Source organism: Mastigoproctus giganteus, chromosome 1, assembly GCF_048544385.1.
Source record: "Mastigoproctus giganteus isolate SK-2022 chromosome 1, ASM4854438v1, whole genome shotgun sequence".
Taxonomy (NCBI): domain Eukaryota; kingdom Metazoa; phylum Arthropoda; class Arachnida; order Uropygi; family Thelyphonidae; genus Mastigoproctus; species Mastigoproctus giganteus.
Genome location: NC_143575.1, coordinates 48530372 through 48551389, shown reverse-complemented (window position 1 = coordinate 48551389; position 21018 = coordinate 48530372). Strand labels below are relative to the sequence as shown.

General features: G+C 37.2%; 1 protein-coding gene across 2 annotated transcripts in view; it reads right to left on the bottom strand.

Moving 5' to 3' along the window:
• The window catches only part of ATP7 (copper-transporting ATPase 1), a 260566-nt gene that overhangs the window by 40831 nt on the left and 198717 nt on the right, over positions 1-21018 (bottom strand). For both annotated transcript variants that reach the window (XM_090372608.1, XM_090372616.1), the window contains exon 16: positions 16644-16786. In XM_090372608.1, the coding sequence (XP_090228734.1) occupies positions 16644-16786 (143 nt within the window). The remainder of the gene's footprint in view (positions 1-16643; positions 16787-21018) is intronic.

Genomic DNA, 21018 nt, shown 5'->3' with positions numbered 1-21018 from the left:
TAACCCAAGAGAAACATACCAACTGTGTGGTACTACACTCAGGGAGGTGGAGAATGAAAAAGACCTGGGGTAATTGTGCAGTCAGACATGAAGTTCTCTGAGCAGTGCAGATGGGCTGCCAGAGCAGGCTATGGAGTTTTACAGTGATACATACAAATTTTGCAAGCAGAGACAAGGAGGTGATTATCCCTTTGTATAAGGCAATGGTCAGGCCACACCTTGAGTACGGTGTACAGGTCTGGAGGCCTCATTTTAGGAAGGATGTAGAGCTGCTGGAGCGAGTGCAGAGAAGGGCAAAGAGATTAGTGAATGGAACAAAGGGGTGCACTTACAAAGAAAGGCTTAAGTTTTGCAAATTACAGTGTCTGGAGACTAGGCACCAGCGAGGTGATCTGATTGATGGGTATAAAGCCTTGAATGGTTTGGGCATGCTCAATGCTGATGGGATTCTTCCTCTTGCTCAGAATAATCACCTGAGAGGGCATAAATTCAAATTGAGGAAAGACAGTTGTAGAATAGATGTGTAGAACTTTTGCCTTTAGCAAGCAGGTGGTTGATTGCTGGAACAACCTTCCATCTGTCTTTGTAGAAGTTGACAGCTTAAATAAATTAAAGACAGAACTAGACAAATATTTGGAGCGAATGGATGGGTGAAATAGGAAGTTTTTTTTTTTTTTTTTTTTGGCTGATGCTATATAAGCTTACTTTCTTGCATCATATGCCTCTACTAATGCTAAGATGTGATTGTGTAGATGCATTTGTTTTGTGCACCAGAATGTGTCAATATGTTAAAAAAAGTGTGCTGTGCATATCTGTAGGATCGACAGATATGTGACTGGTTGGAATGTATGTGTTATCTCTTGTGTCTGACAGTGTCCCCCACCCCCCTTTCCAACTCGACTGTGGTGGAGGTAACCTACCACCTCTGCTGACACTACCAGATTCCTTTTCTCAGGCAGCATAGCATGGGATGGGATGTCAGAGCTCTTTAGACAAAAAATGCCTAGATGTGGCCAAAACCGCACACAGGGCCCCCTGACCCTATGCCTCTTCTCCCATTCTCTCACCCAAGGGATCTGCCCCCCACATCTTTTGCCTGGTGGGCTAACACTCTAAATGCTATCAGTACTCTAAATAGTTCCCGCAAGAGAGGATGGGTTGCCTCTACAGGAGTGCCCTTCTACCTTCTTTTTCGTATAGCACGATAGTTGTGTTCCTAGAAACCCTCGTGCAATGGAAAATCGTGCAATATAAACAACAGGCCCTATGGGAAAAATAGGGTTAGGTGCCGACCACCCAAGATTGAACACACATTTGTAACCAAAACATTACCAACCACAATAAATTATCGTAATAAAATATGTAAGTATTTTGTTATGACTATTACGTAATAGAATATTGCTAATTCTTTTGCTTCTATTGTAAGCAAACTTGTTTTTTGTTTGATTTTCTATCCAAAGAGATGACAGCCATTCCATCTCTTCCAATTCTTTGAGTCTTAATCTAATGGATTTTAATTATTATTCACCCCTTTACCTTTCCCCTTTGTCTCTAAGACATAAACTGTCACCCTCCTGCTCATTGCCAATAAATTTTTTTTGGCCCTCCCTGACAAGCATAGGCATTGCAAGCATTTATTTGCCCCACCAGAGACTTACGTGACCCTACTGCCTGGCTCACCTCTGTGGTTAAGGATGGGCTATGGTGGGACCTTGATCTATCAAGAGTCTAATGGCAAATAACCCAGAAGAACAACAGACCAACACACCCCAAGACTACGCTACGCAGACTACATTATAATCTATACTTTTCTGGCATTTACAGAGTCTGTTTTGCATCACAAAAGATCATTGCGGAGTTAGGGAAGAACCCCCAGAGCTAAAAGACCTGGACACTATATCCTTTCTGTACTATCTGACAGTCTCTCCTCCTATTGGCCATTGGCAAATGAAGGATACAAAATTTGACATGCTTAGAATACCCGAGGTACATCAAGTTTCATAAAATTACCATAGAGAAGTAACCTGAACACCTGTGCACATAAGTTACGCATAAACTGCACACATAACTTAGAATTGAAAGGAATAGGCCACAGAAGTGTAAGATGATAAAACTAAAGTTAAGCTAGAAGGTTAGGATGTGACCACCAACCAGGAATGAATGGGCAATTGTAAATGATGAATCTGCTCATTGGTATATCAGTGGGTGCATGCTGACTGGGCATATTAGTTCATATGTGCCAAATGAAAGTGTAACTATGTGAGTTGAATGATTGTACTTAGATTATGTAGAGTATGTGTGTGACAGGATATCTTACTACCAGGGTGATTTCACACAGACTAGCAAGTGTAAATATGGGTTAGAGCAGTGTTTCTCAACCTGCGTGCCATGGTACATTGGTGTGCCGCGAAAATGCAAATAAAAAAAATTAATAAATCCAAGTTTTATAATAAAAATTAATTCAAATAAAAAATTTGTTTATTTATGTTGGGTTATACGAGAGCCCCTTCCAGCAGTCAATGTGATGTCATGTTTTGATTCCTAGTACTAGAATTGTTCACCTTTATTCGGCCATTCTTATCACTTGAGTCTCTCCTAGGCACCCCACAGTGCATTTTGCAGTTGTAAGCAGCATAGTAAAAAATTTCCTTTGTGTTTTAAAAGTACTTTTTGTGTTTTTATCTCTAAAATGTCATATTCAGTCAATTCGAATAGAACACTTATTTTCTATTAACTGTATTAGTTTCTAGAAGTAACTTTAATTTTTTTGAAATTATTAGCAAGGGATAAATATTTGGTGAAAGAAAATCAGAAGAGGCAACTTAATAACGAGTTAGAGAAAATGACAAAAACAAAAACGAGCAGCCATCAACATCATCATATTTGTGACATGTCATAAATATGATGATTTGGCAATGGGATTTTTATATACTGGTTATTAAGTTGCCTCTTCTGATTTTCTTTCACCAAATATTTATCCCTTGCTAATAATTTCCCGGAGCATTCCCTGACCTTTCTGCATCCTCCGTATTTGGTGGTGACGGGCTCGAACCCCGGTCTAATCAAGAAGCACATGCTATGCACACCTGCTCCTGCCCACCTGGCTACAGAGGCGCCTTATGTGAGGTATGTGGTTTAAAATTGTTCAATGGTGCTGAGTAAATTGCAGCGTCATTTTTCTACGAAACATGAGAATTTATCATCCAACTATGGAGTATTTTAAAAGACAACAGGCATCTACTAGAAACCAAGGTACAGTCAGTCCTCGTACAGCACGATAGTTGTGTTCCTAGAAACCCTCGTGCAATGCAAAATCGTGCAATATAAACAGGCCCTATGGGAAAAAATAGGGTTAGGTGCCGACCACCCAAGATTGAACACACATTTGTAACCAAAACATTACCAACCACAATAAATTATCATAATAAAATACGTAAGTATTTTATTACGACTATTACGTAATAGAATATTGCTAATTCTTTTGCTTCTATCGTAAGCAAACTTGTTTTTTGTTTGATTTTCTATCCAAACAGATGACAGCCATTCCATCTCTTCCAATTCTTTGGGTCTTAATCTAATGGATTTTAATTACACTTTGAGTTGTTCCTGCTATGAAAGTTGTTTTTATTTTCTATGCATTCTTTGTAATTCTCGGCATTGCCTCATTTAGGTCTGTAGCACGTGCAATCTCACACAGTCTTTCATTTCGCTCAAAGCGTTTCACAATTTCATATTTTTTCTCTATCGACAGAGGTGGACTGACCATAAGCCTTACAGGGGAAACCCCGGTGGGCCAGAGGCCGGTGTGATTTTGGCCATAAACACTAGTATGAGGCCACTACAAATTTTCCCGGGTAAGAATTTTTGACCCAGTCCGCCTCTGTTTATCGATATTGCTTTTCTTTTTCTCTCTGAATCTGCAGTGTCTTCACCAGGACGCTTCCTTTTCACACCTTTTAAGTATTTTACTCATTTTTAGGGAATAAAGCACAATTACAAAATGAGGAGGCACGCTTGATACACATAAATAAAGCTGCGCGTGCGTAGCAACTGAATAAACAACACCGTAAAGGCAGAGATACATTATTAACACCTCACATTTTGCTAAAGCACTTTTTCTAGGGGTTACTACCATAAAACAATAAAAACAATTTCCAGTTGCATTTCTGCTAGTGGAAGGAATTGTGTTGGTTTTTATGTTATTATGGTGAAATGTGTTTTCCCTTCACTGATATAAAAAACATAAATACATTTTCAGAATCTTCTCTTCATTCCTATCGTGTTGCGTTCGGTTGGGGTGATTCTGCATTCGACTGCCATTTCTTGTAAACACAGGCGAATCGTGCATAAGCTAATTCTGTTCGTGTTATATAAGATATCGTTCCCCTATTTATAAATCGTGTATGATCGAATTCGTGTAGTGTAAACACGTGTTATACGAGGACTGACTGTACAGAATTTTATAATATGCCTAAAATATCTGATAAAGTGCAAGAACTAGCTACTTAGTAGCTGAACTGGTGGCAAAAAAAAAAAAAAAAAAATCTCACCTGATTACAGAAAGTCTGATTTTACCAGCTTGTCAGTAATCACAAAAAGTATTTTGGGAGAGGAAGCTGGAAAAAAATAATGACAGTACCACTTTCGAACAGCACAATTAGCAGGCATATAAAAGAAATGTCTGATGATATTGAAGAACAAGTTCAAGTTGTTTAACATATTAATAATTTTGGCTACCGTTTGCATTGCAAGTAGATAATTCTACAGATATTAGCAGGAAAGCTTAATTAATAGCATTTGTCAGGTTTATCAAAAATGACACAATCATTAATAATTTTTTTTGTTGTGAAGAATTCACTGAAAGAACAACCAGCCAAGATATTGTCGAAATAATGAATAATTATTTACAAAAGTGTGGTATATTATGGAAGTCATGTGTTGGCATTTGTACCGACGGTGCTCCCATGATGACAGGAGCACTAAAAGGATTTGTAAACTTAGTAAAACGACACAAATTAAATAATATTACAAAGGGAAATTCTAGTATTGAAGACAGCCGTACCAGATTTAAAACTTGTACTGATCAAGCGGTTAAAATGGTCAATTATGTCAAAATTAGACCACAAAAAATACGTATTTTTGGAAAATCATGTGAGGAACTGGAGTCTGATGATTTTTCTTTAATAATGCATACTGAAGTTCGGTGGCTATCCTTCAATAGCCACCGAACATCAGTATGCATTCTTTTTATGCAACTTGTACATACTTATGCGTATGTACAAAGTTGCGTGAGGAAGTGCTCATTTTTTTTTGGCTGGAGCAATCAGAATTTTGTGATTATTTAAGTGATGAAATTTGGTGCTGTAAATTAGCTTTTCTAGCAATTTATTTGGCAGCTAAATAAATATCAGTATGCAAAGCTCAGAAGAAAATTTACTCGCTTCTACTGAGTTGTTCATTTTTAAAGTTCATTTTTAAAGAAAAGTTGAGTGTAGGGAAAAAATATGTAAATGAAAAAAAACTTAGAAATGTTTCCCTTGACTGCCAAAATAATTAATGTAATAAGCAAAACATTAGAGCTATTGAAGACAAAAATTGAGCATTACTTCCCATCTCTTGATATCAAAATATATTTGAGGGTAAGAGACCCATTTGCAACAAGAAACCTTCCAACGTTAGAACTTAATTTGCAAGAGGAAGAAGAATTGGCTGAGATCCATAGTGATCAGTTGGTGAAAATTCACTTTAATAACACTAATATTAGCAAATTTTGGATCAAAACGAATTTCCACGAATTTCGGAAAAGGCAATTAGAATTTTATTGCAGTTTTCCACTTCCTACTTGTGCGAAACAGGGTTTTCCACTTTAAAAGAGAGAGAGAGAGAGAGAGAGACTAAAGCCTGTAGCCCTGAGAGTAAGCCTATCCACAATAAATCCTTGTATTAAAAAACTGTACCTCCTATCAAACCCAACCGTCTCACTGATTAAAACATTATAATTGTATATTTTTTTTGTTTTTATATAATGATGTTAATTTTTTTATATATTTTCTTTTAAATTTCATGCAATTCATGTATGTTCAAAAAAGAGGTTGTCTAAGGAATTGAACCAGCAGTTGAAACCATAGGAAAAAATGCCTATAAGTACCTGTAAATAAAATATTATGAATTATGTTATGTGAATCGTACTTAGTGCTACAATTACAATGATTTTGGCATTTTCCACAGGAGTCAGCCACCAAAACCAAAGGAAATGCAGAAAAAATAAGGCCTCTGTTTCGAACACGAGATATACTCAGTATACGGTAATTATAGTTTAGAGAATTTGCTAATCTTGAGGTACATTACCAATATAGACAGCATCAACATCAATAGCTGCATCGTAAGTTAGAGAATCTTGTAATAACTGAGAGTAAAGTGGAGGAGAAATTGTTGAAGATAAACACAAGAAAGGCACCCGCGGTGGATGGGATCTATCCAGTTATATTAAAGGAGGCAGCAAAGGAAGTAAGAAAACCCTTAGCCATAATTATGAGAGCTTCCTTGGGCTCAGGGGAGGTACCTACAGACTGGAGATGTGCAAATGTCACCCCAATTCACAAAGGAGGATCAAAGGCTGACAAGTAATTATAGACCTGTGAGTTTAACTTCTGTTCCAGGAAAATTAATGGAGGCACTAGTTAAAGAAGCACTGCAGGATCATTTAAACAAGACTTCAGCTATAGCTCGGACACAGCATGGTTTTGTTAAGGAGAAGTCTTGCCTGACCAATTTGATTGGATACTATGATGCAGTCACAAAGGAACTGGATGCAGGGAATAACTTTGATATTATATACTTGGATCTTAGAAAGGCTTTTGATACTGTTGCACATGGAAGACTGCTGCACAAATTGGAGCAGTGTGGCATTGGAGGCAAATTGCTGCTGCTGTGGATAAAGGGGTGGCTGAGGGGGAGAAGGACACTGCTCGTCGTGGACTAATGTTATTAGTGGAGTCCCTCAGGGCTCAGTGTTGGGTCCATTATTGTTTTCTGTATTCATAAATGATATTGATGAGGGTATATCAAGCTTAATGTCGAAGTTTGCAGATGATACAAAGGTAGGCAGGGCTGTCAAGGACACTACCGACACTATGCTGCTGCAACAGGATCTGGAGAGGTTGAGCAGATGGGCTGAGAGGTGGCAAATGAAGTTTAACATTGACAAATGTAAAGTACTACACATGGGAAACAGCAATCCCAGAGCAACGTATCAACTCTGTGGTACTACACTGATAGTGGTAGAGAATGAAAGGGATCTGGAGGTGGTTGTGCAGGCAAATATGTAGTTCTTTGACAGTGCAGACGGGCTGCAAGAGTAGCTCATGGTGTCTTGTCAATGATATATAGGAATTTTTCTAGCAGGGATAAGGAGGTGATTATTCTCTTGTATAAGGCAATGGTCAGGCCACACCTAGAGTACTGTATACAGGTCTGGAGGCCTCATTTCAAGAAGGATGTAGAGCTGCTGGAATGAGTACAGAGAAGGGCAACAAGATTAGTGAATGGAACAAAGGGGTGCTCTTACGAAGAAAGGCTTAAGTTTTGCAAATTACAGTGTCTGGAGACTAGGCACCAGCGAGGTGATCTGATAGAGGTGTACAAAGCCTTGAATGGTTTGAGCATGCTCAATGCTGATGGGATTCTTCCTCTCGCTCAGAATAATCACCTGAGAGGGCATAAATTCAAATTGAGGAAAGACAGATGTAGGATAGACATGTGGAAATTTGCCTTTAGCCAGCGGGTGGTTGGTTGGTGGAACAGCCTTCCATCCCTTGTTGTGGAAGTTGATAGCCTAAATAAGTTTAAGGCTCAGCTGGACAGATATTTTGAATGAACAGAGGGGGGAAGTGGAAGTGGGTTTTTTTTTTTTTTTTTGGCTGATGCTGCATAAGCTTGCTTTCTTGCATCAAATGCCTCTACTAATGCTAATCAACAAGCACTCAAATCTCCTACCTGCCAACTTCTATACATAAAATCTAGATTCAGTTACTCTAAACCCTTTGGACTAATAGCATGCAACTATAAGCATTTATCCACCAACTTGGACAATGTAACTCCAGACTCTAATAGTTGCATATGCAAACAATCTAACTTACAGCCCTATGTCAATTCTCATTTCGGACACATTATTACTAGCAATCTAGATATTAACCCCAAAAAAAAATCAGCAGCTCAAAAGCATAATGGCATATGGCTTTAAATTCAGATATATGAGCACTACAAATTTGCCAAGGTCAAAAAACAATTATAACACAATGTACTTAACTTCTACTTAAAACTATTCTATAAATTTAATATCCCTATAGACGCATTCCAAATCTGGATAAATACCGTACATGCTGATCTTTTCCATAACTATAAAACTATCTTCACACAGTTCTCTCCCTAGATGTATGTACTGGCAGCACATACAGCTTCTCCAACATCAAATTCCACTCAGCTGAGTTACATAAGCATTTCAGTAGACAAAGCTTCAAACAACTTTGCATTTACCTGTAAAACCTTTAACTATCAAACTATAATAGCAGAACTGAACTCCAGTACTACCTACAAACCAGTCACCAACAACAGTAGTATTATTATGAGGAAACACTGCTTTCAGCAAAAAATTAAATATCAATTTTAAAAATTACAATTTTCCTTACATTTATTTTATTCCAAAACGTCACAGAAACTGCACAGGCTTCAGGTTCATCACATTGTGCAAAAACAGTTATTCTCATAAACCTGGAAACACCTTAGAACTGCTCCTCAAGCCTATCTTAAGCATCCTACCCAACAGCAGAATCATTACAAATAATCTGCTTGTAATAGAAGCTCTAAAAAATCAAAATATTCCTCACATATCAACATTTGACATTAACAGCCTGTTCACCAGCACAGCTCTAACTAATCTAAAACTTGTAATGAAAGAACTATACTGTAAGTATCAACATATAACCTGTAAACCAGATTACTCTTAATCAACATATGCATATCAAATAATTGCATCTTTGATGGCAGTACAGTCTATCTACCCCATGAGCACCTGGCTAGCTTTATACTAGCCGATCTTTACCTGTACCTTTCAGAAACTTCCTTACCTACAGATTTATGCATGTTTAGATACATCAATGACCTGCTGGTTATCAACTGCAATAATTTCCTGCAAGACTTTGCCTACAGCTATCCACCAGTCACACTGAAAAAAAAACTAATAGCAATAACCTTTCTGCATATTATTTAGACTTAGATATTGACCTCCATAACTCCCAGACTAACATAAATATCTACAATAAATGTAATGCCTTCAACTTCAAAGTAGTCAACTTCACCCACTGGCAACTCTAACATCTCAAAGAAAATACATGCCAACATCATTTTCTGACGACAATGTATTAGAATAGCAACTATATGCAACAGCCACAATCTAGTCACCCTTAATATAATATGTCTCTACACAAACTACTGGATAACATGTTTCCAGTAGCCTACCTCCATTTTCATTTCAATAAAGCTCTCCATATTTTATATAAAAAAAAAATTAATCAGCTATCCTATAGATATAAAAAGTATAATATGAAGTAGTCATCATCACCTATCAGGCTGTGTATATACGTACAGAATATACCCCTTAGCCTCGTTGGTGTTTCACAGTCTGAAAAACTTGTGCCCACAGATTGGCTAACCTACTGGGGTTGTTATATATTTTTAATATCATGTAACTTTATTAATTATCTTATTTTAACTCCTTACACTTTAAAGATTTTAACCCAAAATGGTACATGTTTATATGGTATTTATTATCATTCATAGCACAAATGACTTAAACACGTGTACAATACTACCAGAACTACATTCAGGGTCCTACTATAGGAATGGGAATCGCAACTCCAAGCTGCCGAGCACTACCTTTGTCACTCTTCCTCATACATCTATCTATTATCCCTATACTCTATATATCCTTCCTTCTTGTGCACAATAGGTTTTCGAAAGCAATCGAGATGCTATTTTTCTTTTCTACTATGATTGCAGTTTTTCTCCTTACACAAAGTTCAGAGTCTATATCACGCTACTTTTCCAGTCAATATTCTGCACTATCCTGGGAGGCTGCTACATTTTTTAATGTTTTCGTTCTCACCCAATCACACTTCTACTTTTTATTCTTTCTACATCCCATCGTATGAGGTCACTTTCTCACCAACGTTTGTTTGTTGTTTGTTATTTGGTTTTTAGGAGCATTAGCAACTAAGGCCATATTGCTCCGAGATATGCGGTGGTCATTCCCTGACCTTTCCGCATCCTCCGTATTTGGTGGTGACGGGCTCGAACCCCGGTCTAATCAAGAAGCGTGTGCTACGCACTGCTGCTCCTTCCCACCTGGCTATGGAGGCGTCACCCTCACCACACCTCACCACTACAGTTCGGCAGTATAAATGCTGCACTCAGTTGGGAGATGTGGTATTCAGGAACTTGGCTGCTATTCCTACTTTGGTTTCTGTTTTGGAACTATATATCAAGGTAGAATGGCAATGTTGGTCTCTGTATGCTGCGTGCAATTGCTAGAAATTTTGTTTAGGTAGAGAATCCTTGTTCCAATTATACATATGGAGATCACATATCATTTGAATGGTGTCCCAAGGGGGATATGGAACTTTAGGGAGAAATTACTATCTGATTGAGATTTAAATTACGTTGCTGGATTAGGTCTCTTAAATATATACCTGCTGGTTTGTTGGCATTTGGATGTGCTCTATATAAGTTTTCCAAACTTGGTTCATGTAGGATTGTCCATGTCGGGTGGTCAGGTATTGATTTTATCTTTGCAGTGTAGAATAACAGCAAGTTTTGTCTCCGGAGTTGTAGTGATGGTTCATGAGCCTATGCATATAGGATCTGGACCAGTGATGTGCGATATGCTCCTAATACTGTATGTAAAGCACTGTGATGCACTGGATCTAGCCATCTCAGGGCACTCAGTTTGGCTGAGTTGTACTTAGGGGCTCCATAGTCTAGTTGAGATCTTATGAGGGCTCTGTATAACTGCACCCCAAGTCGTTGACGATAAAGCTCTCAAAATAGTTAGTTTCTTGAGGCAGTTTGTTCTTAGTTACTTTATATATTCTAAAAAGGTTAGTTTTTTTTTCATCAAGAATAAGTCCAAGAAATTTTATGGTTGGCTTGATTGGGTTTAACTGTCCATTAAGTTTTAATTCCAGATCTAAATGAAGATTTCTTTTTCTACACAAGTGCACGCCTATTATTTTTTGTGTGGAGATCGTGAAACCATTTTCCTGAGCCCAATTGCTGACGTTGTTTATTGCACCTTGTAATTGGCATTCTATTGTTCTCATGTTTTGGGATTGGAAAGAGATATTGAAATCATCTACATAAAGAGCTGTATTTATGGTAGATGATATCTGTTGGGTTATCGAGTTTATTTTTATTGAAAACAGAGTGGCACTGAGGACTGATCCCTGTGGTACTCCTTCAGTGCTGTAAAAAACTCTGGATGAAAATAGGGAGATGTCCTCATAGCTTTAAGTTATATATGTCCCGAAGAATGCTATTGTGCCATGCTGTATCATATGCCTTTTCAATATTGAAGCATATCATGACTAAATGTTCTTTTCTAATGAAAGTGTTTCGTATGTTGTTTTCTATTTTAATTAGGAGGTTCAAAGTTAATCATGTTTCCTGAAGTCACACTGTACTGGGCACAAAAGATTATGGTTTACCACATGAGTCTTGCATTTATAATCTTTTCCATTAAATTTTCCTAGGCAGCTGGTGAAATTGGTAGGAACTTTGCCAGGTTTTGGGAAAGAGAGGACAATCGCATGATGTGACATGTTAGAAAACTTGTGCTCCATATAAATTCTGTCGTATAAAAGAAGTAGAGATTGTAATGATTCTTCACTGAGTTTCTTTATCATTATATAATTGATGCCATCTGGACCTTCTGCACTTTGTTCTGCTCGTGACAGTGCCTTATGGAGTTCCGCTATGGTTATTGGATGGTTATATTGTTCAACACATTTTGTAGAGAAATTTAAATTGTATTTTTCTTGATGATGTTTATATTTCTGGAACTTTGCTGGATAGGGTGTGGTGGCAGAAATTTTGGCAAAGGTTTCACTTAAAGCATTTGCTATATATTTTGGATCAGCTATGTCTTGCCCTTGCCAATTGATAACTGGATGTACTAAATTTTGGTATCTATTGCTAATTGTTCTTATTTTAATCCAAATCGTTTTAGTATTTGTAGTTCACGTCCCCTTTTATTCAGATCAGTGTTCAATGGATAAGGAGTGATGTCCATTTAGATCCCCCATTATACAATAAGGGGGGGATAGTTGATCTATCAGTTCTTCTAAATCTTCATAAATTATTTCTTGGTTCGGGGGTAAATATATTGATACTATTGTTATTAAACTACTTGTTGCTAGACGTACTGCTACTGCCTCAACAGTGGTTTGTAGGTGGACTGTTTGAACCGGTATATGAGAATTTACAAGGATTGCTACTCTTCCGTGGCTACAGAATTATTTATTTGATCTCGCCTAGGTATAGTGTAGTTTTTGATTACGACTGTATCATCAGGTTTTATATATGTTTCGTGTAAGCAGAAACATATCGGGTGGCATTAGCATTAGTAGAGGCATATGATATAGGAAAGCAAGCTTATGCAGCATCAGCCAAAAAAAAAAAAAAAAAACCTTCCCATTTTACCCCTCCATTCGTTTCAAATGCCTGTCCAGCTCAGCCTTAAATTTATTTAGGCTATCAACTTCCACAACAAAAGATGGAAGTCTGTTCCACCAATCAACTAACCACTGGCTAAAGGCAAATTTCCGCACATCTATTCTACAACTGTCTTTCCTCAATTTGAATCTGTGTCCGCTCAGGTTCTTAATCTCAGCAAGAGATCATCACAGTAGACCATCACAGGTAACATCACAGTTGATCCCACTGTACAGAATTTAAAAATTGTCTAAGACCCCTGTAGTCACCTTTACGAAAGCAAAAGCCCTTCCCTTTAGCCTTGATGGTAGTTACATCCTTAAGTAATTCCCACATCAGTACATTGTGATCACTGTCACCCAGTGGTTCCTTTATATTGATAAATTAAATTCCGGACATTGTCAACATTCTTTTGGAAACCTCAACAATTCCATTGAATAAAAGTACTACTCATTGTTTGGTTTTAGATGAGTTTTCTGTTTGTTTTCTTGTTCCTGTTTTATATTTTTCTGTCTGTGATTTGTCTTTTTCAGGGAAATATGGCTTTCCAGTGTCCATATCTTCCTCAGCAAATATTTCTAGAATGGATTCTTCTTGTGTTTTTCCTGCTGTGTCCATTTGTTCAGCAGCATGGTGCACTGTTTTGGGGGAGTCTTCTTTGGTATTTCCCTTTAGCAGTGAAATTACCATCGGTGGAACTAAGATAGGGGTGTTTTCAGCCTGTTCTTATTTCTGCTGTTTGGGAGACGGAAGATGTGAGACATTTGCATGCTCAATCCGACAAAGATTCATTTGGTGTGACTGTGACTGGTTTGTGATCCTGTTGTTTTTTGTTTCTGGGTTATTTGTACTACTTGTGTTATCTGTGCATAGGTAGGTTTCCTCGTGTTGACTGGTTGTAATGTCTTTCTGGCTTCTTGGTATGTAACTTTATGTTCCACTTTGTATTTTTGGATTTTCCTTTCCTGTTTCCATCTTTCGCATTTCTGAGAGGAGGCAGTGTGGTTTCCACTGCAGTTTGGGCATTTGGGGTGTTCAGTTGTGCATTCTTGATTAGTGTGTTCTCAGGAACAACATTTGGCACATATTGCTATTCCTCTGCATGTTGTTTGTGAATGTCCAATTTTTTTTGACATTAAAAACATCGGATAGGATTTGGTTTATAGGGTAGGATTTGACAAAGCATCCTGCTTTCACGTGTTGTGGTGGACTTGAAGTATTGAAAGTTAAAATGATATTTCTGAACTGGATGATTATTTGACTGTTATTCTTTTAACATGAATGACTCCTTGATTTTTCATTTCTTGTAATATTTCTTCTTCTGTTATGTTGAGGAGATCCCATTCAGAGATTACTCCTTTCGAGGTGTTTAAAGTATTATGGGGGGGGGGGGGGATGACTGTTACTGGGATCCCGCCAAAAGTGGACGCTTTCATTAATTGTTCTGAATGTTGTATATTGGCTGTCTCAATTAGTAAGTCGCCTGATTTTAACCTTCTTACTGCTTTTGGAGTTCCAGCTATATTCTCCAGACATTTTTGTATCAGGAAAGGGGATAATTTTCCTGTGGACTGTTTGCCCGTAGAATGAATGATGAGATATTTTGGTGCGGGTATCTCATATATATCGGTTTTTTTGCCATTTTGCATTAATTTATTTTTCACATTCTTGAGTTGATTGGGCCATGTCAGAGGATTTTGTGACTTTGTTGTCAAAATCCATGGTGTTTATTCCTTTTGCCATGGGAGCGAGGGCTTTTCCTCCCAGGTTTCCAGTCCTGCCACGTGGAGGCAGGAGCGGAGCCACCTAGTGACCAAGCAGGGGGAAAAGGGGGGGGTTAGTAATTGGTTAATATAAAGAAAGGTGACTTTCCTTTTTTATTAGTAGGTTTTTAATGTGTTAAATGTTATTAATATATGCAGTAGGAGTTTAAGGAGATTGCAAAAACTCACACAAAACCTAAAGCTATTTATAATAATTGGCATGCTAGATAATTTGCTGAAAGGCGCTTTAATCACTAAGCTTGGCACTCGGGGCTGAGAATGGGATGGGGAAGGAACATATGCACAGGAGAAATTAGTTAATTTACTAAACTGAAATTTAGCACAAAGATCCCTAAAAATATTCTAAATAAAACACAATAATTTGAAAACAACCATGGCTGCTGTTCCAAATTTATGGCAGAGTGTGTGTGTGTGTGTGTGTGTGTGTGTGTGTGTGTGTGTGTGTGTGTGTGTGTGTGTGTGTGTGTGTGTGTTGGTGGGGGGGATGGAATCAGAATTGGACCTGAAACCTTCCCAGACCAAAACAAACTGAAAATTTGTCAGATTCAACCCTTTCTAATAAGTAAGAAAGGGTTGAATATATGGATATATGAAACCTACCATAATATATGAAACCTACCATAATATATGAAACCTACTCTCTTTTGAGTACAAAAAAACTCTAAATTTTACTCAAAAAAAAAAAAAAAATCTGAATTTCTATTGGTCCAGTTTGATGAAATTTCTAAAAGGCTGAAATATCAATTTTTGTGAAATCCATCCTTTACCATGTCAGTCCCTCCATATATAACAACTCAACTCTCAGTGGATGGATTTTAATGAAATTTTATATTTTAGTATTTTAGAAATATTTATCAAGCCATGTCAAATTTCGATGAAATTAGACCAACAGAATTTTACCAAAAATAGAGAAGGGCTTGGCAAATTCAGTCACCTAAATGCCACTGGCAACTAAGAAATAGTTTGGTGACCAGCATTTTACAAGTCAATTTAGCAGCTGTGATATTGAGATGCCAGTTCTTTGTTTTAGAATCAACGCAGTCTGTATCATGCCAAGTCTTGGCATGATACAGAACCACTGCGGTGTTTTAGAATCTGTAGTCTTCTCCAGTGGCAGCTCGTGACTCTGATATTTGGGGGTGCTGCTTCTTAAAGTTACATTAAATTGCCTTGGTTATAAGATGTAGACATAGATGGTAAATAATAATAAGCAAGTTAAAAATACTACAAAATATTAACTGGACACTTAGCATTAACAGACTTGCGTAATTTGGAAATTTTATTTAAAAATAAAATCCATTCTTCAGTTTTTATTTGTTGAAAACAGATTAACAACTTTTTCATTCAAGTTTGGTGCACTGTTCAAATCGGCACTGCTTACTCTACAGTTCCTTTGACTCATTTTATCACCTCTGAAAGATGCGTATTGGCAACTTGCCAACTAGGCATTGACTCAACCACTGGGGCCAAAATGTGGAACTGTGTAGTGCAGTTACACCTAAGGTTAAACTTCAAAGTTGAAAACGATTTCATGTTTTTATTTGTTTATTATTGAAATGATTACTGGAACTAGAGGATGAGTATACTATATGTGGGACCTGTTAATAAAAATATTCACTGCTTGCATTGCATTGCTCTTCACAAATTTTCATATAACTCCGCTGACCATATATTTAGATTTAAAAGCTGGGGCACCAGTTCCACAGTGCCTACCAATGAGCCGCCCTGGTCTTGTCTCTTGTTAAAAATCCTGTGAAATTTTGGCAGGACTTTTGACAAAGGTACAATAAGCTGGCCTCTTAGCATGGATACTAAACTATCAACAGCAGTTATTAATTTGTATTTGATTACAGTTTAATTACGATAAATTGTCCAATATTATAGCATGAGGTTGATGTATGCTGAATTATATGAATTTAACACTAACATGCCAGGTCTCCCTTGGATGTTATTTTCACCCCATGATATGATTTGAGGATGATAGTCTCTTGCATAATAGCTATTCCAGAAGACTTTTTCAGTACTTTGTTATCCAATACACCCTAAATGGAATATCAATTTCTCTGAAAAGAATGCGGGTTAAGCTTTTCTTACCTGTCGAGCAATTGCAGCTGCAGTTTTCTTATTGTCGCCAGTCAGCAATATAACATCCATACCCATCTTTTTTAGTGTATAGACAGTAATGTGAGCTTCAGGTTTCACTGTATCTGCTACTGCCATCATACACATAAGAATTCCTGGAGGAGAGGGGAAAAATAAAGTTAAAATTTATTTACTGAGAAGAACAAAAATCCTTCAAAGAACCCTCCCCTTGCCTTATCTCCTATAAAAACAACTCTCATTAGTGGGCCAAACATGATGTGAAAAAAGAGTGACTGAAGACTATTATTAAATCTCTTAGGCTATGCACAAAAGAAAAAAATATCAAACTTGAAGAAGTCAGAAAATAAAATATTCTATTTGCTTCATATTATCAAATACTTTTGAAATAAGTTATATTTTTGAACTGAGTTACTGCCCAAAAAACCATGTGAAATTGAATTTAGGATTGTTTGGCAAAATTTTATGAACTATATACTCTTTTAAAGTACAGATGATCAAAACTATTAAAAGCCATTAAGAATCTGCTACATTAAATAGTTTATCCACTCTTATGAAATATGTCTTCTATTTAATAACAGTGGATAAAATCCGTTTTGTGCCTTAGTACAAAACGGATTTTAGGATAATATTTGTGATATTAGAGTGCTACTACAAAATAAGTATCCACAAAAATGGTCATATAACTGAACATATTTTCACTAATACTGCAACCATGCACTGTCAAAGATAAAATATTTGTTATTATGCAGTATTTTATATAGAATATAAAAAGATATAATATCTTTAATACCTGGAAGTACACTTTATATTATCCAAAATATCTGAATAACATATATATACCAGAAAGATACATGACTAAATATTCAAATGTTTTTCACAGGTGAAATAAGATTGTAACTTGATCACATCAATGAAACATGCTGCAATCACAGTACAAATTAGCACTTCCAAATTATCAGTCTTCTGTATTTCCTTCCTGCTAATCTATTTCCTATTAGTCCTTTAGCATTAGTGAGAATAAGCACTTTCCTTTAATGATTGCTTGACACCATTGATTTTTGGAAGATTCAAATTTTGCTAAATTCTTTTATTTCTTAACCAGCTCTCAGGTCCAGATTAAATCAGACCTTAAACTGTATTGTAAACAGCAAATTGTCTTTTGGCAATTTCTCTTTTATTCCAAGAGAATTTAACTGGCTTTGTACACTACCTGCTTTAGATGTTCTCCCGCTTATGTTCTGTCTGATCTCCCATCTTCATTAAAGACTGTTTCTAGATACACAAAATTACAAACTTGTTCCAACTATTAGTTATTTAGTCTATATCCTAAATATTCTTTGTTGCTGACAACTTGCATAGCTCTTGTTTTTATTTAACTTAATTTTCATGCCAAATTGTCTTTAACCTTTATTTAATTGATTCTGGGATTTTTTAAGATATTGCACTAGTCCTTAGTAGCACATCATCAGCGATCCAATTTTTAAATCTCCCATGCTAAACTTTTCTGTAACTTACATTTTTTTTTTATTAAATGCTTCCTTAAATCATTCCAATGCTTCCTTCAACTCTCAACAGAGATTTGCTGTTTTTATACAAATTTTTCAGTCCCCTTTAAAGATTATCCTTTTTGCCATATTTTTCTAAAATTTGAAACAGCAGATTTCTAGGCACTTGGTTGTATACTTTTTTTTTTTTTTAAAGATCAACAAATTCTAAGTACAGGCTCTTTGTTATATACCTATGATTTTTTAATAATTTATCTCTAAATAGGTCTACAAGGCTAGGACAATTCATGTTGATGATTAAGCTTCACACCAGCCAGAAGATAAATAAAAACACTTTATTTACAATAAAATAAGTATAAAATAGATATATATTTACAATAAAGATATAAATAACACTGATAAAATATACTAAAAATAGAAATTAAAAGCAATAAAATTTGCTGTAGCTTTCGGAGGCAGCAGTCTCCTTCCTCAGCAGCATATGTTTACTGTGCGGCACATCCTTAAATAGCAGATCCAAGGCACACGTCACATGGTTCCATGGTTTGAATTTTCCATTTGCGCACTGGGACCGGAAATGGCTCGGGAGCACACTAGCTGAAACCGTTCATCACGTCCAAGAATGACGGTTTTCAGGAGGGGGGTGTAGACATACACCCCTATCCCTATTAATAGTATTGCTAGCTGCCCCAAAATGTAAGCTCTCAAGCCACTTACGGTCCCAGAACCCTTGTGCATGATCTGTGATGACAGCATCCTCCGGGGAAATTTGATGTTGTTTCTCCCAGAAATGTTCTGCCACAGCAGACTTCCCATAATTTGCGGACTTGATTGCATTTACATGCTCCCACAGCTGGTCTTTCAATCGCCACCCCACAATCTGGGCATTTAATTTCGTACACCACCCCCACTGCTGGCTTTTTTGGATATGGGGTCTTTAACTCGAGATATTGCTGTGTGCAACTTCCGACCTGGGAGTTGCACACAGCGTATCTGACACCACCGAATTATACGTGCAATGTCGTCTGAAAGGCCCGGATAGTAGGAAATGTATGCAGTGCTCACAGGGGCGAACTGCTCATTACGGGTGGACTCTACTCTTCTAATGGCTCTGTCCAACACCCTCTGGGGGTAGCCGCACTTCTTGAGGTCTGCTGTGACCCGAACAATTTCATTATCTTTATCCTCTGAAGTGCTGCAGTGGGACCACACCCTGTCTATTAGAGCCTTGACCACACTGTTTTTGTGTTGGCTGGCCTGTGCCGATATATATTGACCCCAGCACATCGGCTTTCTAAATACCTCGGACTTGTAAACGCAATAAAGTCCGCAAATTATGGGAAGTCTGCTGTGGCAGAACATTTCTGGGAGAAACAACATCAAATTTCCCCGGAGGATGCTGTCATCACAGATCATGCTATTTTCCCCTCACAGTTCAGGTCTAATTCCATATACACCAGCTTCACTTTCCATACTTGATATTATCCATGTTTTTTTCTATCTCGACAACAGAGCTGGTCTCCAAAATTCACCTACACTTCAATCTTTTCCTCTTCTTTGGTGACATCCTCAGTTTCTTCATTAAAGAACTAGAAAAACATTTTTGTACTTCTTAAACATCCTTCTCTTCAATTTTAATTTCACCTTTATCATTTTTATCTCAGGTGGAAACATTATAGCTAAGATAATTACAAATGAATTGATACAAACTAAGATAATTATGTAATTGAAATTTTGTAATATTTTACTGTTTTTTATTTTTTCTAGCTGTCTCTAACTTCTTGGATCCACAATGAATTCCGAATTTTCCCCACTTCTTTTGCACCTTTCACTATAGTTCTTTTAAAATTTTGTATAATGCCATCACCATGACTAATACAGCAATACTAAAATGACTTTACTACTACAAAACTTTAGTACCATTTATGTTTACTTTCTCACTAAATTTTTTAAAAATATTTCTGTATATGTAATTGTCATTTCTTACTCTGTGATTTAAATCTATCATTATTATTTTCTTATTCATTAGTTTTCTTGTTCTTTCTGACATTAAAGAACTCTTCTATTTCACGTTTTTTTTTTTTTTTTTTTAACCTTCACAGTTGAGCTATACACACAAAAACTTCATCCCCCAACTTTTACAATTAAACTTCTCCCCCCCCAAACTAGTTCTTAAAACTATTAATATTACACTTTTCTTGACCTTTATCTTATAACCAGAATAAAGGTTTATATTTAATGTATAGCCACCACTTCCTAGAATTCATTCCCTCGGGTTCTGTGATACCTGGTCCTTGAGGTTGTCATAGACATTCTCTCAGATATGCCAGACAAGCTCTTCTTGCTACCTGGGAGTCTAAAACGCTGATGGAACTGATATTCGGGTGACACTCAAGTCAAAGTGGACCCAATTTCGGCGAAGTCCGGACAGTCTATGACAGCCAAATCCTCTGCTTGCACCTTCACGATGGTGGGACTGTTAGTAATCCTGGGTATAACCTTCATGCACAAGTACATGGTGGGTGACCACCCAGGTGTGAACCAACGTAAGCAGGGGTCGAGGTGTGGCGCCCACACCACATGGAGGAATGCCGCCCCTCTATGTTACCAGGCAGTACTAGGTGGTAGATGACTCTCATCAACCGGTGAAATACCACCACTTTGCTTATTGGAGGCTTGAAGTGGTGGAACCCATGTTTAGTCTCTAGAGCTAAGTTCCGGCCAACCCTTCCCTATCTCTTCCATCATGCAGTATGATTGATGATTTTTGAGGTTATGATGAATGTCGTGGCGAGATCCAATATTCCTTACATTTCGAGGGTACAGCTCTAAAACGGTGTTCGCAGGCCGGCCGCTAGTTA